This window comes from Melanerpes formicivorus, unplaced genomic scaffold (assembly GCF_026170545.1).
Source record: "Melanerpes formicivorus ecotype bairdi unplaced genomic scaffold, bMelFor1.0.p_v2 SCAF_6, whole genome shotgun sequence".
Classification (NCBI taxonomy): domain Eukaryota; kingdom Metazoa; phylum Chordata; class Aves; order Piciformes; family Picidae; genus Melanerpes; species Melanerpes formicivorus.
This window is the reverse complement of record NW_027142358.1, coordinates 12,250,979-12,273,910: the sequence shown is the minus strand read 5'-3', so window position 1 is coordinate 12,273,910 and position 22,932 is coordinate 12,250,979. Positions and strand designations below refer to the sequence as shown.

The following is a 22,932-nucleotide window of genomic DNA, read 5'->3' as shown; positions in this document are numbered from 1 at the left end:
GATTGCCTGGATTGTGACAAAGCCATACTTTGTATAGATGTCTATTTCTTTATACAAAGAAATAGACATGTATGACACATAGAAATAGACATTATATGGTCTAAACAGACCATAACTTGCTTCAGCTTTTCCATTCCCTGAGTGGTTCCAGTCTAGGTCTAGTGTTTACAAAGGTGCTCCATGCTGATGGCTTTGTATTTATCTGCTGTTTTGTGTCAAACCTCAGGTATTGGCCTACACATTCACCTCCGAAGATGGCCAATGAACCCAATGGGTTACCTGGGACTGTATTTTGTGGGGGGTTTTATGTTGGGTTTGTTGGATGCTTTTTGTTCATAGATGTTCTTTTGGCAGATTTTTGTTCTCTTTGCACAACAGATACTTAAGGTAATTAGGTTATTTAGGAAGAAAGAGATTACTAAATTTCAATATGAAAATGACAGACATTCTGTTTGAAACATGAGTGGCCGTAATAGTAGGAGCCAGCTGATGTAGTGGAAAAGGAAATCAATGTCTTTGAATCACTCATTGGTGGTAAAAAGAAAGGTTTTTTGATTTGTGCCTGACTTCTCTCCCTTTGGTGTAGCTGTTTTTATGATTCTACTGGCAGTAGTGCTCATTGTGTCCATTTGTTAAAGAAAGTTCCAGGTGGTCTTAGAAAAAGAACAGTGCCTTACGCTACAGCAGAGGATGGAGGGATGTTCATATGTCTTCTGGTTTGCCCAGGGAAAGTCCTTTCCTGACTGTAAATCTGCTAGTGTTTTCATCTTGAGCATGTAAACAGGGCACACAAGACATTCAGCTTAAGTAATGACACCAGCACGTTCTGCTTTCTCCAACCTCTGAAGTGCTAAACGTTGCCACAACTGGAAGGAAAAAAGATAAATAAAATTATACATCAAGTGGAAAGTTTTCTTTGTTTCCAAAAGCAATGGCCAGAAGCTCAGAAGCACGGGACTGATGTGATTATAAATGCAGTGCAAACTGCCAGCAATCTTGTCTCCTTTCAGGTGGTCTTAGAAATATAGGCAGTTTATAGAATACCCTAGGGCTTGCATTACAGGGTTTGCAGCTAAAGAGAAATGCGTCATACAGTCCCTTCGGGCATGTTATACTGGTGCAGAGCATGGTAACTTTGTTAAGCACTCACTAGCTCCATGTGCGCTCCAGGCTGTTTCAGGGTCTGTGTTTCACAGCATTTTGAGGATGTTCACACAGGCAGGGGAAGCAGAGAACAGAGGGCTGGTGGATTCTGACATATGGAGAAACCCAGGGGAGCTAGTGGTCATGGTGGTCACAAATTTAGTTCACTAGGTCATCGCTAGCAGTTTGACCATGATAGGGAACTGACATTTATTCTGGTGCCTTTAGTAAAGTTCATACAGTTTGTGCTTTTTGTTTTTCTGAACACCACCAAGAACATTCAGTTAACCCTTTCTTAGGTGGTGTTTTATTTCTCTGTGTCACTGGTCTGGTGTCCTCAAATATGAATCAAGCAAGGCACACAGTAGTTGACTTCCCTTCAAAACCAAAATTGCACTTTTCTCTTCCCAGCCTACCTTGTAATGCTGGAATGTCACATGTTCCTGGGACCTTGTCTCACTAGCCGAATGTTTTCTGGTTCTTAGTTTAAGCTTTTGTGGCACTTCTTCCTTGCACCTGCTGAATAAGTGCCAAGGATTCTTGCTTCCTGTCTTCTGGCAGTGAGGTAGAGTACCAGAGCCTGAAGCCAAAGAGGCCAGAAGAGGGTGTGGAGCATTACTGCTGTTGTAACTGGGTAGAGGCAATCTTGCCACATGTCTGAGGTTCCTAAGAGACCTTCCTCTGCTCTGTTCACATACTAAGGCAGGTGAGGCATTTGGATTAGCAAAGATAATTGCTTGGTGAAATGTCAAAGCCTTTCAAAGATGGCAGCTCATACTTGCTCTGCTCAGTATTATTTTATAGCAAATCCTTGTGATAAATGCAGATTTTTCTGGCCTTGGTTAGCCTTCTCACTGGATTACAAAGTACAATAAGCTTAATCATACTGAAGTTCATCTATTTTATACTTTTGCTTTTGGTTCAAATGCACTTCAAGCTTGTAATTATCAAAATGTCTCCTCCAGCTCCTGATAACTGGCACAGAGCAGTTCAATCAAAAGCCAAAGAAAGGGATACAGTTTCTGCAGGAGAAGAACCTTCTTGCCACTCCCATGGACAACAATGAGGTGGCCAGGTGGCTACGGGAAAATCCTCGCCTGGACAAAAAGATGATTGGGGAATTTGTGAGTGACCGTAAGAACATAAACTTACTGGAAAGCTTTGTTGGGTGAGTAGCTTTCTGGTAGCTCTTTTATCAGAAAGGAGTGAAAGTTCAAAGACTTCTGTGGTTAAAAAAAATCAGTAGAAGAGTAACTCCTGGGGCACTGGATTTGTGTTGCTTGGTTCGCTGTGTACCACCGTGCCTCAATTCTGTTCAACTCTTGCATATTCTAGCACCTTTGCATATAAATACTCAATCTCTTTTAAGTGTTTGTGAAGACTGGAGTGATGATTACATACATAGTCACCTGCAGGATAGTTGACTCTGTTACTATCTTTTTTGTATTCATCCTATATTTCTTCTCCCCCAACCCTCCCCTCTTTACTGTCTTCTCTGTGAACTGTAGTATTCTGATGCTGAAACAAATATGATTGTAATAAGTTTATCCTACTTATCCCATCCTGTTTCAGTTCTTCATTGTATTTCATTCTTCTTGCAGGACTTTCAGTTTCCAAGGTTTAAGGTTGGATGAAGCTTTGAGACTTTATCTAGAGGCCTTCAGACTACCCGGAGAAGCACCTGTAATCCAGAGACTGTTGGAAGCCTTCACAGAACACTGGAGGGTGTGTATTTGGTGGGCAGAAAGTTCAACATTATGTGTATCTGCTTGCCCTGATGGATGTGTCAGATCAAACTACCTATATAAGCATACTGTGCCCTGCAGGCAGCAGCTGTTGTTTTGTGGGGTATGGCTGTGACAGATTTTTGGTGTGCTTCTTGGAAGTTGGAGCCAGAACCTAGGATTTTTGTTTGTCCAAGAGATGGTGCAGTACCATGGGTAGGAAAATGACTGTTATGGGTCACTGACATCACTGTTCCTGTAGGATTAATTTGAGAATATGTTTGCCTTTCAGAAATCAAATGGTTCTCCATTTGCTAATAGTGATGCCTGCTTTGCCCTGGCCTATGCAGTCATTATGCTGAACACTGACCAGCACAACCACAATGTCCGCAAGCAGAATGTCCCAATGACTCTGGAGGTGGGTGTTACTGTTCTAGGCACCTGTCTTCCCTGGTTCTGATATCAGTGTAGTACCTGGTTTTATCTTGATGGCATTCTCTTATTTTTTCCCTGGCATTTGTCATTTGTTTACACAATAAGGTGATGTGCAGCTCTGAAGTTTGTTACAGTTGGAAGGGGGAGCTGTAGGCGAGAGATAGTCTGAGGAAATACAAGCTTAGGAGACAACTTTCCGAGTTCATCAAGAGGCTTCTGTGTATGTGAGCAAACTGTGTCTTAAGACATAGTAGGAATGAAAAGATTGTTGATCTGCTGTGGGACTGTAGAGGGCTCGGGTCTGTGAGTGTCTATGCAGTGCTGCAGACCTGTCATTCTGATGTCCCACCTCGATTAAGCATGTGTTACCTTGTGTGTCTGTTTTGTCCTTGTGAGCAGAGACGTGGTTGCTGCACACTACTGCTACTAAAAATAGCATTTAATCTTTGAACTTGGAGGCTGATGAAGAATGCAGGAAAATCTCCTTCTGCTTCCTTGAAAAACAAGCAGTTAAAGGTGGAGCTATTAGGAATAAATGTTGGTGTAACTTTTGACAGGAATTTCGCAAGAACCTGAAAGGTGTGAATGGAGGCAAAGACTTTGAACAGGACATATTGGAAGACATGTACCATGCCATCAAGTAAGAATCTACCTGTCATTTCCTTGTATGTAGAGAGAAAACTAGAGTTGTTTGGTCCGTGAGATCTCTGGAAGGTAGAGAGAGACTCCGCTAATCGTGCCTTTTGCCCTCACACCAGCTTCCAGCTACATGTGGGGCTGTGGTAACAAGCCTGTGACAGTGATTGCACTGGTTTTGTATCTTTGGATTCTTGCCATGGTATTTTAATCCACAGAGTTTAAGCTAAAAATAAAAAAAAAAAAAGAAAAATGTTACTTCTGTTAGTGAGCAAGACCAGCACATGTGAAATGCTGTGTCTAAGAAGGCTCTATTCTCCAGATCGTGCCTTTACGCTTCTTTAGAAATCTAAGTGTAGTACTAAAAATGGTGTTTCATCCCCAGTGCAGCACTGATGCCTTGATATAACATGTCCAGGTCTTGATTTCATATGTTTGCTTTTGAGCTCTTCATAAGAGGCTACTGTCTGTTCCAAGCTCTTCTGCTACCCCTGAAGCTCTTGGCACACTCACCACTGTTTGATGAGAATGCCTGGTGGCTGAAGCCCTTTTGTGCACAGACTAACTCTGGGCAGAAAGCTTTAAGAATAGCTCTAAAATCTAGCCTATCAGTAAATTGAGGCCCAGCCAATTTGAAACTGAGAGGATTACATCTCTGAGGAGACAGGATATGCCTGTGACTCTCAGCCAGTTTCAGTCTGCAGTGGCTTGGGCTTGGAAGCAGGGCAGTGTGATTAGTCTGACCCTCCTCCCTTTTGAGCCTTTTCTGGGAAGGTAAGGATGCTTTGTGTGCTAAACCTGTACTAAATACCTAGAAATTCTTCAAGAGGTAGCTCTGGCTTTCTAATAGCGAGGGAGTCTTGATTGCTTTATCTCCCTTGATAGTTTTTTTTAAATAGTACCCTGAGAATGTCCTCATATGCCTCTATCCCAGTCTATTCCCCTTTATCATCCCTTCAGCACATACTTCTGCTTTTTCAGTATGTTCTATGGCTATTGGTATATAATTTCAGTATTACACCGTCTCAGACAGATTGCCCCAGTGTCATAGCTGAGATTGAGGAACTGTTGTTTTCCTTGTATTATTAGGGGAAAAAAACCCCAAAACAAAGCAAAACCCAGACTGTAATCTGTAGAGAGTAGTTCATGATCAGGATCTTAGCATTTCACTTTTGAGTACAATTCATTTCCTGAGACTTTCCAAGTAAACCCATTCACTTGCTTCTGTCAACATTAATCAAACACGGGCTTTTAGAAAAAAACAAGCTCTTGACTGCAAACATTTTCCTATGTAATCTCAGCAGTGATTGCTCTTGTCAAAATATGCAGCAGCCTGAAAATGGGTTTATTTCTTATGCATAAATCAAGAGGGTCTTTATAGTTGTCATTAGCACATGAAAACTTGTTTCCCAAGTGAAGCAAATTATTTTTTCGAGTGTTGCAGAAAGACCTCTGTTTTTCAGGTGGACTCAATCTACTAAATTTTGGGCTCTTGTTCAATTAGTTGGTCATTTGCAGCAAGTTCTCTTGTACAATGTTACCTAAGTTTAGGGAGTATGTATTTATAGTTGATATCTTTTAAGCTGGAATTGCAAATGCTACTTGATATTAATCGTAATTGTTTTATTACTGTATGGCTTCCCACCTCCCTGTCAGGAGAAGACTTGATAGGGTGCTTGGTTGCATGGTTTAGTTGATTAGGTGATTTTGAATGATAGGTTGGACATGATGATCTTGAAGGTCTCTTCCAACCTGGTTCGGTTTGGTTTGGTTCGGTTCTATTTGGTCCCTACCCTATTCTACCCTACCCTATCATACCCTATTCTCCAGTTAGAGTAAGGAGCTGTGAAACTCTAGTTATGAATCACCCATCACACATTTGGTCTCTTGATTTGATGTTGTACTACTTGTTTTTCTGATACTTGATTTTGGCGTAATGTGATTATTTACATTCTATAAGGTGCTTCTGCCTACTGTTGACAGCAGTGCAGAAACAGTTTAATTTTTTATTTTAAATCTTGGAGTAATGAGATAAGTGGAGCACTCTAATAGGGCGAGAGCTGGGATAGGGAGGTGAAGCTATGCCAGTGTTCTGTCCAAAATTGTCTGTCATTTAACTGCACTAAGTGTGGTGTTTTCACTTGTAGTGTTAGTCAGCTGCTTCTTCAATACTATCCTTACACGGTTGCTGTTAGGTGCTGCTGAAAGCTACCAGACCATATCCAGGATATAAATGAGGAGCAGGGGAAGCAGGTAGGCCCAGGAAAATAGAATGTGTCAGGAGGTGGCAAAATCACTCTAGAGAAGGTGTCACTTAGCTTTGGGGCCATGTAGTGAAAGCACTGTGTAAATGTTAGATTTGCCTTAGAATGAAAATTCACCCTTTCTGCTTTCCTCCCTTACAGAAATGATGAGATAGTAATGCCAGAAGAGCAGACAGGTCTGGTGAAGGAAAACTATATCTGGAATGTCCTGCTACATCGTGGTGCCACAGATGAGGGAATATTTCTCCATGTGCCTCCTGGAAGCTATGACCATGATCTCTTCACTATGACGTGGGGGCCAACGATTGCAGCACTTTCTTACGTTTTTGACAAGAGCTTAGAAGAAACAATAATCCAGAAGGCTATCTCTGGTTTCAGGTAACTCTTGCATTCAGGAAGACCCAGAAGAGTTAGTGTGGCTGTTTTCTCCTGTTTTACTCACTCAAGATACCATAATGAATATCAGCTGTCACTTTTTGTATCAATTGAAGAGCATTTTATTGTGAACTGTGGTTCAATAGTTTTGTTCTGTCACTTGTATTGAATCATGCCCTCTTGACCTCTAGGTTGCCACTCACTGTCTGGCTTGACTGCTATGCTGTCATAAAAGAAAGTGCCTGGAATATGTATTGTTAAACTCCAACCTAGTTATATTTAAGATCTACTAATATAGTTATGCTGCTTAGAAGTGAGGGGGAAAAGTCACTCTTAACTTGCACAGGAATGCTGGCAAAATCCCTGTGTATGAACAAAACCTCTCGTGTAAGAGGACATAACTGTGGCTGAATGGAATGGGAGCTTTTTCTTTCTCTTTTTTCTTTCCCAGATGATCAGTGTTCAAAAACCTTGCTGTCTGAGAGAAGCTGTTTTGGAGTGATCTTTGGCCACGCTTAGTTTGGACCAAATGATACCTTGAGCAAACTTCTAAAGCTCCGTTAATGTACTGCTATAGCCATGATCTCTTGGAAACTAGACTGGCACTGCTGCTGCCAATCTCAGCCACTCTTTTATGTCAAGACTGGAGATTAGGTATATTGGCTCAGGTGCAAACAGTCTGTCTGTTCAGACTCACTTCTTAAAAGTGATCCTTGCATCAGGACAGACAAATATCAGGATCTATGGATGAGGATTAAGATTATCTGAAGGATAATAGTAGATTTCTATAGGTCAGCATTCATTGTAAGTGGATGGAAAGGAAGATCTAAAAAGTCAACAGGCTGTCTGATTTGCTGTCCTGCAGACAGATTTGTCTGTGCTGATTTATTACAGTATTTTCTATTTTCTTCCTTCTCCAGGAAATGTGCCATGATTTCTGCTCACTATGGCCTTAGTGATGTGTTTGACAATCTCATAATTTCTCTCTGCAAGTTTACAGCCCTTAGCAGTGAGGTAAGTTTGCAAGGAGGGAGAAGCAACATGGCTTTTAGGATATCAGAGCTCCTTTCCTCATTAAGCACTAATATTTGCTTACTCTAGTTATCATAGTATCTGTAGATGTCTAATCAGCCTAGTTTTCTGCGGGAGGCAATCAGAAGTGTGTTGTGAAGCAGGACTTCCATAGGTCAGATATGCAAATTTCCTCCTACTCACTCACAAGTGGCAGTTTACACAGAGCAGAATGCCATTATGTAGAAGAGTTTATTCCATCTACTTGATCTGAGGAGACTTAGATCTCCCTATGACAAACACAGTGGTCATCCATGATCCCAAGTAAGTTTATGCATATCAGCTGTTGAATATTTAGTTACAGGACTTATGTGGTACCAAGATGGGCTGCTTTGTGAGCTGTTCTTCTAAAATGTTGGGGCTGTGCATCTACCCAGCATAAAAGGGTTAGGAAAACAAATGCTTTGAGTTATCAATTGGTATGTGGAGTCTGGTAATAAGGTCAACTGTTAGCCTCACTTTTTGCAAACCCTAAAGACTAGTTGCATGGATTGTACTGTGAGGATTGAAATGCACGGTATGGAAGTTGGTGTAAGCTTTTTTTCCCCCCAAGTAGACAGTGTGACAAACAATGATTTGTGCTGAATGGAAGGCAACAATTCCTTTAGAGGGTTAGAACTCACAAAGAATCTCATAACATTGCTCTAAGAACGCAAAATACCCACATTCAGCAGAACAGAATTGCCATGCATACCAAAAGAGGAAACAAGATCATTCAGGACTGAAAACTTGGGAGTAAAGAGACCAGGACAGGTGATTTTTTGAAATATTTTTTTAAATTATTTTTGTCCAATCCCATGAAGGGATGGAAGAAAGGGAATAGTCCTGCAAATTAGTGGGATTAGGCTGCATCAAAATTGGATTGTTTGAACTTGGTATTTAGTGTCACTTGCATTCTGACATTGGTGACAGAAGAATGTACTAGACTGACTATTAAAAGACAAAAAAATCTGAAATGGAGAGGTTGTTTTAGATTCCCTCTTCCTCAAAATGAAGAGATGAAATACTTGACCCTCTCCAGGCATACCAGAACTTGAGACTACCAATAGATAAACAGAGGAATGTCTGCCATGAAACAACTGTTTGACATAGATTTACATAGTAGAAGTAACTAGACTAAGCCCTCAGAGGCACCAGCTATTGCCAGCTGCATCTCATCTAGTTATGAGAGTGGAATCTGGAGCAGTCTGAGGTCTCTGTAAGTTAAGCAAGCATGTCTTTAAGTGATGATGTAGAATCAGGGACTTCTGGATTTGAGAAGGGCTGTGAGTTCTTATCTTTGGCCAGATTCCAATTACATCAATTACTTTCTGCTGTCCTAAATTCCTGTGAGCCTTGGAGACAGTAGTGGAATACGACAACTGAACAAATATTTGAAAGACAGTCTGGTGAAAAGGGAGAAGGAGGGCTGTCTTCAGGGGCTGAGGAGACAAAACAAAGAACAACTGTTAGAAAGCAATGGAAGTGTCATCAAAGTGTCATTTAGCTGCTAGTCACTTCCCAGGTCACATCATCCTAATGATCAGGCATCCTCTCCAAGCACTTCAGTTGCTATGCATGGCGGCTTTGGTTGAAAGAAGAGAAAGGGAAGGGACTCATACTGACTCAGTAGTAGCAGCAGAACTCCTGTGTGTTTTAATTTAGAAGTTGTAGCTTGTTGTCACAGTGTAAAACTAGGCATATTGCCCTTCACACTCTCAGACTTCATGTATTTGTGTGGTTTCCCCATAGCAACAATGGCAGAAACTAACTGGTTGTCACATTTCTGCCAGACTTCCCTACTGGCCCTTCTAATGGAGTTCACCTCTAGATCAAAGACTGATTTTGATAATAGTTTTGCCAGCAGTCTGGCTGAAGCAAGAGCTAGGTTTTTCTGAACTTCAGGTCTGGGATTGGAAGAGCCACATTTTCAGTCCATCTTACTGCCCATCTTTCTCTTTCCTTCCATAATGAATGAATAAGTATGGATTTTGGCCACATGAGCAACAGAATGGTAAAGCCCACTTCTTGTCAAAAGAGCATTGTAGTGAGCTTAAGTAACTGCAGAAGCGCAGAGCATGTTGGAGTGTGTGATAGTAGCTCATGTGCTTGCAGAGTTTTTTCTTGTTTGGCAGCACAACTTGGTTTAAATGGGCTTAGCACTTTTTTTGTGTTCGTGAGTGCCTTGAATCAACTATAAGGAGTTGTGATCCAGCAGCTATTGGCAGAGACTTCATGTCAGGCTTCTTCACTCTTACCTTGATCTTGCTGTTAAGTAGTATGGTAAGTGTGGCTTTGCAAGTCAGTAATGCTTTTATCCATAGTTTCCTTCTTTAACAATGAACTGGAGTAATTGCTGCTTCCAGCAGAGATGTGTTGTAGAAAACTTTGATCCTGGAATGAATTCCTATAGCAGAATAAATCAATGCTAGTGAGTGTTCAGCAAGCACTTCCAAAATGCTCTGTACTGTTTTTGGAGATCATATGTCTAGGTGGCTCAGTGATTCAGCTTGTACTGGGTAAGCTGTCTTGTCCTTGTTTTTGTACAGAGTGAATATGAGCTGAGGAGGTGCCCAAGCATTGTACATATGATTGCTGTATTTCCTGTAACCAGTACTGAACAGTCTGCCCTAATTTGTGTTGAAAAGAAAACATCTCTTGCTGACCCATTGCCACTCCCTTTTCTTTCCTGCAGTCTATTGAGAACTTGCCCACTGTTTTTGGAAGTAATCCCAAGGCCCATATTGCAGCAAAGACTGTGTTTCACTTGGCCCATCGCCATGGGGACATTCTGCGGGAGGGCTGGAAAAACATCATGGAGGCCATGCTACAGCTTTTCCGAGCAGAGCTGCTGCCCAAGGCCATGGTGGAGGTAATAACAGCCAGTTCCTGGGTAACTGAAGATCAGGGAAGAGGGAAATTGATTTTGCATAGAACCACTTCAAAGAGGAGGAGAGCTCTCTTGCAAAGGCCTGACTGATAAAGTCTTGCAGAGCTGGAAAGGCTGTAAAAGGTGTGCTTTTGAGTTATGTGCCAGTACCAGCCTCTGTGGTATAATTTCATATATACATGTGTTTGGGTTTTTTTTTGTATTTTACTTTTTGTTGAATTTAAGAAATCCCAGCATTTGTCTTACTCAGATTTTTCATACTGTGCAGAAGAGGCAAATATTACAGGTGTGAAGTATTAAAGCATTGGTATTGCCAGATGGGTGTGATGCTTTTCTGAAGGAGTGAGGGGCTGAAGAGCTGGGGGTAGGCAGCTGGCACATGGGCGGCTGGATGTAAGTGTTTCATCACTATGTGAAACTTACAGGGCTGGCAGGGGGAGGCTACAAAGTAGACAACAGATTGTATAACATACTCTGGTCTGTCTTTCAGGTCGAAGACTTTGTGGATCCTAATGGCAAAATCTATCTGCAACGTGAGGAGACACCATCTAACCGGTGAGTGGTGTAGATGGCCCAGACAGTTGTTCTTCTACCAAAGCTGGAGAATAATATGATTTCTTGTTTTCTGACTAATGCTGGTGTCTTCTGATTTGCAGTGGTGAATCTACAGTGCTGAGTTTTGTTAGTTGGCTTACCCTGAGTGGGACAGAGCAATCTGGTATGAGAGGGCCATCTACAGAGACACAGGAGGCAAAGCGAGCAGCTCTGGAATGCATAAAGGTAACATATGGGCTGAAAAAGAACCTGTTTTTGTTCCTGTGGATAAAAGGCAGCAGCAGCATAAATAAATAATCCTGTTTCTAGGCAATATTGCAGGTTCCAGGGGAACTTGGGAATTGTAAGAAACTGCAGAGGAGTGTGTCTGTATTGACAGCTAAAGAGTCTTATGCGCTGTTATGCACAAATGTAGCCACGCGAGAACAAGAATGATGCCCCCAAGACGCTGTAATCTGCCTTTGGCATCACAGTCCTATAATTGAAGACAAACTAATGAATGCTCAAATGAGCAGTCTTGTCCAAAACAATGTTGAGGTGTGTGATGCCAGCATGTGTGGACAGAGCAGTTACCTGTTAAAATCTGTCTAACACAGATCATGTATGTTAAAGGTAATGGATGTTACAGGAGTGAACTAGATGGCAGGAGTTTTCTTCCAGGTAATTGTGTTGAAGCCCCTATCTGTGTCTTTCCTGGGAACAAGCTGAGTTTCAGGAGAATCCACTTGTATGCCTTTCACATTTCCCCCCACCCCACACACACCTGTCTTTTCTCTCTTTTGCAGCAATGTGATCCTGAGAAGTTGATCACAGAAAGCAAATTCCTCCAACTTGAATCTCTTCAGGAGCTCATGAAGGTGAGAGAGATACTGCTCAAGGAATTGAACTGGTGTTGAAACAAGTATGCTGTCATGCATATGTGCTGTGTATTTGCCTAGCTCCTCTGTCCCCACAAAAGGTCTTAGACCTATTTAGGATATGAAGTCAGCCATTAGTTCAGCTGTTCACATGTAACTGTTGTGCTGGCAGCCATAACTGCTTTAGTGGCAGAGGAAGACACTAAATTATGTAATGCATTTTAAAAGCCTTGAGCAGGTCATGGTGTTTGAAAAATATATGTGGCTCTGTGTAGGATCTTAAGCTTATGACTTTTTATCTTCCCTGGTATGCTCTGTACCTGATAAAAACATTTTGAAAGGCCACTTTAGAGGCAAGAACTGTAGAGAAATAATTGACTCTGTGCCCCTAGGTAATGTGGTACCTAGCTGTTGTGGGAGACATAATATGGCTGGACTTACTAGTCTATGAAATAGAGAAGCTTATCTGCCTGGGAGAGGGTAGTTACTTTTATCTGGTTCTTGTAGTGGCTTCTCAGGCTAGTGTGGAGTTGGAGACTACTCCAGGGTGTGGAAAGAATCTGGCTGCTGCTTACTACTTCCAAAAGCAAATACAGTAGTGCAACCATTACAGTGATGCTCTATGAGCTGGCAGTGTGTGCTCTGCCTAATTCCATGGCTCCTTAAAGTGTTAGTACCTTTACCTCCAGGCTGCTGGAATTGCAGTTCACTGGCTTCGTCAGTAGGGCACATGACTCTATTGAGGCTTGTGCTGAAAAAAAGGTTTATTTTTCGAGGCTTACTGCAGAGGTTCAGAAATACTGAGTTTCAAAATGAAGATAAGTGAGCAAACCCCAAAGAACGGTACTTAAAACAGCTGAAGCACAGCTTACTATTTGGATCACACACAGACCGCTATGTTCTTGACCCACGTGGAGAAGCAGTGATTTAGATCCAAGGAAATGTTATGCTTTTACCCCTGTTATGTCAGGCATTCTCCCTTCAGTTGCAAGCTGATGGCTTGATACAATTATTTCCAGTACTTATAGTCATTCCTAAGTATGTCTTGCCTTTTCTGCGCTTTCCATATTTTTGGCAAGAAGCTGCTAGCTTTCAGTATTCTCCTCTACCTGAGAGACTTCATCAGAGTTTAACATCTTTTAAGTTCTACTGTATCTTGCATAATTAAAAGAAATAATTCCGCATATTTAACTTGACCTCTATCCAGTGTGTTTTTGTAGACTATGCATGACCTCACCAGACAGTAAAGGGCAATTTTGCTTAGACTCAAAGGATTCTGTTGGTCCTCTCGTTGCCCCCTCAGTTTTGGTGGCTCATGATTCACAAACATTTCCTGGCTTTTCTAGGCTCTAATCTCTGTGACTCCTGATGAGGATACATATGATGAAGAGGACGCTGCTTTCTGCTTGGAGATGCTTCTGAGGATTGTGCTAGAGAACAGGTATGACCTTGAACTACGTGCAGACTCACTGTAAACGTCCCTGTTTTGCTGCAGCTGCTGCCTGGGTCCAGGGAATGACTTCCGTATGTGTTTGATTTGCCAGCTGAAGCAGCATGTGGCTGTAAGTTCAGGGCTTAGCAATTCTAGTCTACCATGTGCAAACAGAGGGGCCGTTCACCCATGAATTACTGCTTGGTACCCTGAGATTTGGAGAACATAAACTAAACTCTGGAGGGGAGATTGCCTGATCCAGAACCCCACCCGATTGCTTTGCAAGTAATGAAGTAAATCAGAAATTTGACAGCTTTGTTGTCTCTGTGTGTCTGCTCTTAGCTCTCCCATCTGGAGCGTTCCATAAAAATGAGGAAATACTGGCTTGTCGGAGTTCTGGGAGATGTAGCTGCGTTCCTCTTGTTTCATCTTCTTTCATCTTACATTTCCCTCATCCTTGTTGTGTCTAGGGACCGTGTGACCTGTGTCTGGCAAACTGTCAGAGACCACCTCTATCATCTCTGTGTTCATGCAGTGGAGTTCTGCTTCTTGGTGGAGAGGGCAGTGGTGGGGCTGTTGAGACTGGCAATTCGGCTCCTTCGTCGGGAAGAAATCAGTGTGCAGGTAAGGGATTTCTGAAAGTCAGTTACTGGGGTTCTGTGGCTACACCTGGCAATATAGAAAACCAATTACTGTTGGATGGACCCACATTGTTGCAGGTAACAGCAAACAGCAGTTGTAAGTAGCTCTAAATGAAGGGGAACTTTGCTGAGGAGTGGTGTGGAAATGATAGGATCTGTTTTTCTTACCTCGTTCTCTGGCTAGGTTCTCCTCTCATTGCGTATCCTGCTCATGATGAAGCCAAATGTGTTGTCAAGAGTTAGTCATGAGGTTGCCTATGGCCTTCATGAACTTCTGAAGACTAACGCTGCCAACATTCACTCTGGGGATGACTGGTACACACTCTTCACCCTCCTGGAGTGTATTGGGTCTGGGGTGAAGCCGCCTGCAGCCCTGCAGGTTACAGCAAGGACAGATAACGACACAGGTAAGACAGGCCAGCTTTTGCTAGGAAATCTGATGCCTGCCTGCCAGATAAGCAGCTGCTTCCTCAAGCTTTTCAATTAGCAAAGGGGACTGCAAGAAAACAAAGCTGATATTAAACTACATTAGTGAGATTAAAGACCAGCACCTGCTGTTCAGTCCTACCCTACGGTCTGTCCCTGTCTCTATTCTGCCATCTCTTCCTACTTTGAGCAGCAGTCCAGGTGCTAGTCCCTGGGAGAGCAGTGGGAGGAAAACTGGTATCAGTTGTGGCAGCTGTAGAAGATCTTTGCTCTGCCCAAGGAGCATTTTCTGCTGGTTGTGGTCTGGTGCCTTGGGTAATATAGCCCTAATCTCTCATCTGGGCTTGTAATGTAAACCCAGCTGTTGTTTCTGTCATACTTGCTTCTTTTGTGGGACTGACTCATTTCTGTCCCCATTTTAAGGATTTCATAAAGGGACTTGTTCTTCAAAATTCTATTTCCAAATCCATTTGTTCAGAGTGCCTGACTCATTCCCACAAGGCCAACACATTATTTCCCTTTTCTCTTGACTGTGTTAGAAAGATGGTCTTTTCAGCCAACTTTCTGTGTCACTTCAGCCAGTTGGCAGTGTATTTGAGGCTGACAGCTTCAGATTTTTAAAGCAAGCATCAAGAAAATACTTTTCCAGAAGCCTTCATTTTCATCTTTGCTTTTCTAGACTTCCTTGCTAGCTCCTAATACTTTGTGTTAGATAGATGGGAGAAACTTGATTTTGCAAACACCTGTGACCTTTATCTTTTGGGCTGTCTTCTTTTTTTTAACTGCCTTTTTCTTTGTTCATTGAGCAAACTACTTTGAATGTGGTACCTTGCACAACAGAGCATTAGCTCCTTTACCTTCTCCTGAAATGTTTGGTGCACTGTGTTCATAGCAAGCCTATCTCTCAGCTGGTGAGTTCTAGATAATGCATGCTGAATGATGGAGAGAATGAATTTCTGCTTCTAAATAACATTATGTTGGTAGCTTAAATTTGGCCCTTGCAGAGATTTCTGTGCTTAGGACACATCAAATTGAAGGTTATCCTAAAGGTCAGGGAAAGTAGATCTGACAGTGTGGATCATGCTAATGTAGATTGCTGTTCGTGAGAAGACTTGACCAGTATTAGTGTGGAACTGAGTGAACCTAGAGGCCCTGTGTGATTCATGTCACTCTGTGTTGCGCTTTTGGAGTTGTCTTGTCTGAATCTAGCACCTCCAGTAGATCCTACAGTGTGTGGTGTATATGGTTCTTGCAGAGGGTCAAAGCGTTGGACTTCTTGCCTTTTAAAAATTCAGCCACAGTCAGGCTGACAAGTGACATAGCAAAGGATGAAAAACCCTTTCCCTGTGAAAGGGAAATCCAAACATGCCTACAGAGCAGAAATAGTGCAGAGATCTGTGTTTCCTGCTGTCTCCTGCCATGCTCCCCCGAGTTTCTTTCAGGACACACTGGTGGTGTGCTGATCTACCTAATCTGAATTGCTGCTCCCTTATCCACAACTACTCTTCCTAGTTCTTGATTTAGCTTTGATCTAAAACCTTTTGTCTTAAAGGTGCTCAATCAGACAGCGAGGTCTCCTCCTCCTGTCATCCAAGTGACACTAGCCTGGACCGTGGCTACACCTCTGATTCAGAGGTCTACACAGACCACGGGAAGCCAGGCAAGATGCATCGCTCTGTGACAGATGTGGATGTCATGAACAGTGGCTGGCTAGTGGTGAGTAGCCAATAAGTTTCTGGTGCCTGACAAAGACTGCTCCTAGCATGACTGTGGGCAGAGTGTGTGTAGAAGGGACAGAAAGGATATGAGCTGACAGTGTGAAGAGAGGATGGTGAGGAGGTGCAGATGCAGAGAAAGTTTGGAGGCAAATGAGGAAGAAAGGGAAATGGATCCTAGAGAAACTTTACCTCTTGGCTTCAGAAGAAAGGCCCTTTCAGCCATGTGCATGAGGTGCTGCTTGTTAATGTTACACTCTCCTGCTATCTTCTTGCTGTGCTTTGCAGGTGGGTAAAGATGACATCGACACCTCCAGAACTGCTGTGGTCAGCCGGTTGGGGCCATCTCCTCTTGTCAACCAGTACAGCCTGACTGTGGGGCTGGATTTGGGCCCACATGACACAAAGTCTCTCATGAAGTGTGTAGAGTCCCTGTCCTTCATTGTACGAGATGCTGCCCATGTTACACCAGAAAACTTTGAGCTCTGTGTCAAAACCATCCGCATCTTTGTGGAGGCGAGCTTGAATGGGGGTAAGATGGCCCTTGGTTTGACAGTCAAGATTGGGTTTGGAGTAGCCAGTCAGCAAGAAGTGTGAAAGCGTTGTCAGGAAATGGGTCTCTAACCCCAAGAAAATGGTCTGCTGGCTCCTGCTGGCAGGAGGGACCTTAATCTTATCCCTTTCTCTGGGATGCAGAGGAGGTCTGGAGCTGATCTAGAGGTACCAGTATCAGCTGTTGCTGAAGACTGTTCCTGAGGGATGCTGGTACCTCTAGGAGGAGGTAGCTGTCATTTCATAGGATATGGCACTCCACTTGGGATATCAAAAGGTGTGTGTTGAAAGGCAGATGATTTGTGGTGGCGTGTGTAGATGGCATGTTGCTGCCTCTTGCTTTCTAGGCTACAAGTCCCAAGAGAAGAGGGGGAAGAGCCACAGGTATGACAGTAAATCCAGTCGGTTAAAAAAAAAGCCAAAGGAGAGCTCCACACGGCGACCGCGGGTCCTGAGCCAGCACCAGGCGCACACACACAGTGATGAGGATGAGGATGAGACCATCCCTGCCAGCTACCACACTGTGTCTTTACAGGTTAGTCAGGACGTAAGTATAGAAAGGATTTCCTCCTCTCATTTCCCATACTCAGGGCCCTGCTAGCGAGTCACTGGAATTCTTCCTGGGGCAAGGCAGGGCTGCATCCTGGGTTGGTGGGCATTGGTTGACAGACAGTGGCTGTGGTGGCAGTGTGTGGTTCTGCAGCGAAAGAGGAAGACTAAAGTTTGGACAGGAAAAAGCAGAATAGCAGTGGAGACACAAGTCCCCTGAAAAGTGAGAAGGGTGGGATCTGGAGCTGTGAAACACTAGTAGGTAAGATGGATGTGGATTGAGGTTTGAAAGCATGGAGTTCATGTAGGATTAGTGGAGAGTCTGACAGGTCATCTGAGCTTGTGGAGAGAGGAAAGCCCTGTGGGCTGAGGCACTGTGGTTTCAAGTATGGAAGACTGGATGAGGAAGTGATTTCTCTATCCAGCTGGTACTTAAAAGGTCTGAAGGCAGAAGCCTCCTGACTGCCAGGCTGCTGGGCCTCAGTTAAGTAGCAGAGTGGCTAGACTGCTGTCATTTGCTCATACAGAGCGGTTCTGAGGGAGCTTTGCATCTTCCTGTTCTTTTGTTCTGGGGGAAAAAGAAAAAAGAAAAAAAAAAGAAGGGAAAAAAAATAACAAAAACGTTGCAGAGGTTTGTCCCTGCACAGCTGCATCACTGAATTTCTTCATCTGCCTGGGAATGTCAGTGTTTTGTGCCAGGAAAGACTCCATTCTGTCTCCTGGTAGGATTGGCATGCTATTCCTCGAAGCCAGAATTGACAGTGGCTACTAAACCAACACAAATCTTGCTGAAGGTACCTGGCACTTGACCTCTTGGAAAACATAGACAGCAGGGCCTGACGCAGTCTCCATAGCTATACAATGGTTATGCACATACAAGAAGCAGGCCTGAGTAGCCCTGAGCATTTCTGCATTGGTTTAGGTGAGAGCAGGGACCAGAGTTGCTTCAGAAATTTAAGTCCTGTGTGTTGCTTAATGTAATGCTTGATTTGCAGCTCCTGGACCTCATGCACACCTTGCACACACGAGCTGCCACCATCTACAGCTCCTGGGCAGAGGAGCAGCGCCATCTAGAGACAGCAGGCAGGAAAATCGAAGCGGATTCCCGAACACTGTGGTCCAACTGCTGGTGTCCTTTGCTACAGGGTAAAGTCAACTTGTGATGAGAGTGAGCAGAGACACTTCCAAAATAATGGCAGCACTCAGGAAAGTTGAAGAGTCAAGAACTAACTGCAGAAAGCAGGCAGAGATTGTTACTGGGGTCTGTTGTAATTGAAAAAGAAGTTAGATTCTGCTGGAAAGGTATCTTTAGCATGAATTAGCTGCCATCTTCCTTCAGGACCTGACATTAGATTCCCTGGCTGTGGCCTCGAACAAGTGTAACCCTTATTTCCTCTGTGTTTTCTTTTCCTCCCCCCCCCCCCCCCCCTTTTTCTTCCCCCCCTGCTTTGTTTCTTTGTTTTCTTTTCCCCACCCTTTTTTTCTTCATCTTTATTTTTTGTTTCTTCCTCCTAAGACTGCAGTTGACCTTCAGTAAACTTTTTTGCTCTAGATGGTGGAAGTAGGGATGTGACACATTCCCTGTGGGCTTTGCCCTGAATCCTTCTCTTGCAGGTATTGCTTGGCTGTGCTGTGATGCCCGACGGCAGGTACGGATGCAGGCACTCACTTACTTGCAGCGAGCTCTCCTGGTACATGACCTGCAGGCTCTGGATGCCCTGGAATGGGAGTCCTGCTTCAACAAGGTAACCTCCTAGCAGGGCTGGGCATGTAGACAGGAGACCATTGTCATGAAGAGCAAAGCTGTGTGCACAAGTGGTAGAATAGTGTCCTACTTCATCACCATGTCACTGAGCAGCTTGTTCACCACAACAGAGAAGTCCTTCCCTACTCTGATCCTGTGAAAAGTTCCTCTTTGTTTAAGCTTCTGACAGAGCTTCTTGGCTCTGAATCCACTCATTTCTACTTCCTATTGCTGCTTCTGCATTCTCTGCCTACAAGCCACCAGTCCCAAAAGCTAGCTCCTTTCTGTAAGGCTGTCTACAAATCTCATTAGTCATTTTTCAGCTCTGGAATATCAATGTGTCTGATTCTTCAGGTGCTGTTTCCTCTGCTAACCAAGCTACTTGAGAACATCAGTCCAGCTGATGTTGGTGGAATGGAAGAAACTAGGATGAGAGCCTCAACACTGCTCTCTAAGGTGAGCATGCTTCTGTTGTCTGAAAGATTGGTAGAAACTATGTGCCTCAAGAAAAACCATTTAGTCCGTTAGCTTCTCAGCATCTCTGAAGTGGATAGGTGTCAGTTTGCTAGTTTAACTGTCTTCAGTGCTGGGTTTCAGCACCAACTTCTGCTCTTGGGGCATGCCTTCTTTTCAAAATTGTCTCTATGTTCCTGGCCTTTGGAAGAATTGTCAGGAAGAAGTTTGTGACTTCAAGGAGGATGGAGAGAGTGTTTCACTTGACAGAGGTTGAAGACAACCTGTTGTGGTGAAATGAAGAGTGTCACAATCTGATAGTATTGAGAGTACTATCAGTACCTAAGATAGAGAGTCTTAAAGAGCTAAATGACAGTGATGCAAACTGAAGTGGCCTCATGCAAGGCCTCATCCACTCTTGTACATACACAGCTAAGGGGACTGGAGGCCTCTGGTGTAGTCAGAGTCTGTGTGTGCTCTGGGCATGCCACAAGGAGGGGCAATTCCTGGTTTACAATACCAGGGTGTCAAGCTGCAGGCAGCAGTCCTGATATGACTTGTTGACAGCAGTTGTGGTTTCTTTCTAGGTGTTCCTACAACATCTCTCCCCACTGCTGTCACTGGCCACTTTTGCTGCCCTGTGGCTGACAATCCTGGACTTTATGGACAAATACATGCATGCTGGGTCCAGTGACTTACTGGTAAGGTGCTGAAAGTGATACTGCAGTGCTTTGAACAACTCTTAATTGGTTTTAACCTTCTAAACTTGAAAGGTGGTTTGTTGTTGGTTTGGGGGGTTTTGTTTGTTTTGGTTTGGGGTTTTTTTTTTACCCTTTTAATCCTTGAAAAAAACATTGTATTCCACATTATCTTCCCTCAGCCTCCGTTTCCAAGGCAGCCCATCAGCTGGTCTGACCTTTTGTTCATTGCTATATGTCCATTTTCTGTGTCCTGAGGAGTATCTCTGATTACAGCTGGAGGCCATCCCGGAGTCTCTGAAGAATATGCTGCTTGTAATGGATACAGCTGGGATATTCCACAGTGCTGACTCAAGGACAGGATATTCGGATCTCTGGGAGATCACCTGGGAGCGGATTGACTGTTTCTTACCTCGGCTGCGGGATGAGCTCTTCAAACAGACTGTCATCCAAGGTACAGGGGGCTTCAGGAAAGAAGTCTCAGACCCAGCACTTCCACCTTGTCCGTAGTGCATGGATGCTGATGAAAGGATAGACACATGAGACTGTGGAAGCTTGGCATAAGGAGGGCAAAAGAGAGTGGACAGGAGGAGTCAGCAAACTGATGTGTGGGCTCACTGCTTGTCTTGTTTTCATAGATCCTGTCCCCAGCATACCAGTCGAGCAGCAGCATCAGAAATCAATAGCACCTGCCTTGCCCCCTTCTCCCATGGGGGATGTGAGACCAGACACCCACCTGGTTCCTTTGGAGAAGTCCTGTGAAGTGGGTGCCAGTGGTGAGTTCTGTTTTCTTCATTCTGGAATTGTCTTCCCAGCATGGTGGCATGGATCTGCACAATCTACAGTGACCAGGCTTTTGGTGTTGTGGGACTGTTCTGCTTCCAAATGGATAGATTGTGGCCTTCTTGCTGAGGTTATTGGGGTGGGCAGAAGTTGGAGCAGAATGCCTGTGATGTGCACCTGCTCCTTAAGGCCTTCCATAAAGGTATGTGGAAAGGACAAGTCTGACAAGGCCCCTGAGTTGACCTTCAGACCTACTTAGCTTGTAGCTGAAAGGTGACTTTGTCAGGGCCTGTGTAAGGATTTATTTTGTCTTTCTTTTTGCAGAGTCAGAGAGACCTGCTGCACCTGCCTCACCCACCATCAGCACCTCTGCCCCTCCTTCTTTCCCAGCATCAGCTCCAATAAAGACAAGCCCAGTTACAGACATACCTCCTACAACAACACAGCCACCACTCATCCTGCAGCCTCTTGCTTCTCCACTGCAGGTTGGGGTGCCACCTATGACTCTGCCAATCATCCTCAACCCAGCTCTAATTGAAGCCACCTCTCCTGTTCCTCTCTTAGCTACTCAACGGCCCACTGACCCCATGACAACCTCTGAAGTCAATTAGTTTGAGGGTGTCTGTCTGCTAAGGAAGTTCTGTGGGTGGAGGATGCTGGCCAAATGTTCTCTGGTAGCGGGCATGTTTGGTTTAGAAGATGATGCCAACCTGGACAGAAGGGCTTCTGCCACAATCTCCCTGGCATGTGTCACATTCTGCTCCCTTCTTGTGGCAACTACCTAGAAATCCACCTAGAAATCCCTGTCTTCTTGGAGGGGTGCCCAGTTCCACTGACCAGTCTCCTTCCTGCCTTCACAATCTCAGGGTCCAGGCAATGCCTGCAGCCAGCAGCCTGGGACCAAGCTGCCACCAGTTCATCTGGTGAAGAGGGAAAACTCTTTGATGTCACAGTAGGACAACTGCCTCTCAGATTATTCAGTCCAGTCGCTGGACAATTCCCCAGCCGTTCCCTAGCTTCCCTGTCCATGCTTCTGGTCGTGCTGCTTTGTTTGGGCTCTGGGCATGCCTGGGTTCAGCAGGTTGAGAATTTTGTGTAGAAATGTCGATCGCTTACAGCACAGCTCCCAGCTTGCTACATAGGGCTTGTTGTCTGCTGCAGCTATGTGCTTTCCTTCTGCAACAAGGATCACAGAAACCTGGATGCCAGATAGGAAGCAGGGGAGCCTGGCAGGGGCAGCCCTGCTTTCCTCCCTCCTCCTGTAAAAGTAATCAGGCTTTCTGGTTGGAGGGAGCAAATTCAGAAAGCTCTGCCCAGTTGAGCAGATGAGGAGGAAATGCAGTCCTGTGAGCTGAGAGCAGAGCCCCATAGCCATCTCTAAAACACTGCTTGGAGAGCCACAGCCATAGGGTGCACACCAGTGCTGTATTGTCCACCGTTTGCTATATTGACCTCTTGGTGTCCAGCCCCATTCTGTAGGAGAACATCCTCTTCAGCTAGAGAAGATGTGGGGATCTGCTGACAGATGCCCAGCAAGTCCGCTGTGCTTTCTCTTGGAAGCTGTGCAGAGACCTCACCCTTCTGCACCTTCTGGTTGTTGGGATCTCATCTCCTTCTGTACTGCAGCTGAGGCCCCGGTAGTCATTCTTGTGCTTCTGCCTTGCAGCAAGGATGTCCCACTCTTCTCCCCCTCATGCCCAGAACAGAGCTGGCTGCCTGACAAGTGCTGCATCTCCATTCTGCCTCCTCTCTTAATTAGTTGGCTAAATTCTCAATATTACCAATCTTGGAAATCCCACTGGTGACTGGGAGGAGCATGGGCAGACTCCAACCCAGTTTATACTGTACTGAGAGGAACCTGCATTTGGGGTGAGAGTACAACCAGTGTATATATAGAGTAAATGGCTACAAATCCAATGGACTTTTTACTGTGTAATAAATACATCCTGTACATGAATGCTGCAATGTTGTACTCTTTCTGTTGTGGTTTTGTGGCTCAGAGCTTTGGGA

The 22,932-nt window shown here is 44.2% G+C and overlaps 1 protein-coding gene across 6 annotated transcripts in view; it reads left to right on the top strand.

The window, feature by feature from the left end:
* Positions 1-22,879, top strand: part of GBF1 (golgi brefeldin A resistant guanine nucleotide exchange factor 1) — a 108,120-nt gene extending 85,241 nt beyond the window's left edge. For 4 of the 6 annotated variants that reach the window (XM_068139748.1, XM_068139747.1, XM_068139745.1 and 1 more), the window contains 23 exons: positions 2,109-2,311; positions 2,745-2,868; positions 3,160-3,285; positions 3,860-3,942; positions 6,344-6,580; positions 7,498-7,591; positions 10,323-10,499; positions 11,008-11,072; positions 11,174-11,297; positions 11,858-11,929; positions 13,276-13,370; positions 13,832-13,985; positions 14,187-14,409; positions 15,981-16,144; positions 16,432-16,675; positions 17,043-17,242; positions 18,240-18,390; positions 18,859-18,989; positions 19,343-19,444; positions 20,029-20,142; positions 20,416-20,593; positions 20,778-20,915; positions 21,247-22,879. In XM_068139748.1, the coding sequence (XP_067995849.1) occupies positions 2,109-2,311; positions 2,745-2,868; positions 3,160-3,285; positions 3,860-3,942; positions 6,344-6,580; positions 7,498-7,591; positions 10,323-10,499; positions 11,008-11,072; positions 11,174-11,297; positions 11,858-11,929; positions 13,276-13,370; positions 13,832-13,985; positions 14,187-14,409; positions 15,981-16,144; positions 16,432-16,675; positions 17,043-17,242; positions 18,240-18,390; positions 18,859-18,989; positions 19,343-19,444; positions 20,029-20,142; positions 20,416-20,593; positions 20,778-20,915; positions 21,247-21,533 (3,486 nt within the window). In that variant the 3' untranslated portion in view covers positions 21,534-22,879. The remainder of the gene's footprint in view (positions 1-2,108; positions 2,312-2,744; positions 2,869-3,159; positions 3,286-3,859; positions 3,943-6,343; positions 6,581-7,497; positions 7,592-10,322; positions 10,500-11,007; positions 11,073-11,173; positions 11,298-11,857; positions 11,930-13,275; positions 13,371-13,831; positions 13,986-14,186; positions 14,410-15,980; positions 16,145-16,431; positions 16,676-17,042; positions 17,243-18,239; positions 18,391-18,858; positions 18,990-19,342; positions 19,445-20,028; positions 20,143-20,415; positions 20,594-20,777; positions 20,916-21,246) is intronic. The other 2 variants (XM_068139750.1, XM_068139746.1) reach the window with 1 other exon arrangement.
* Positions 22,880-22,932: the final 53 nt, after the last annotated feature.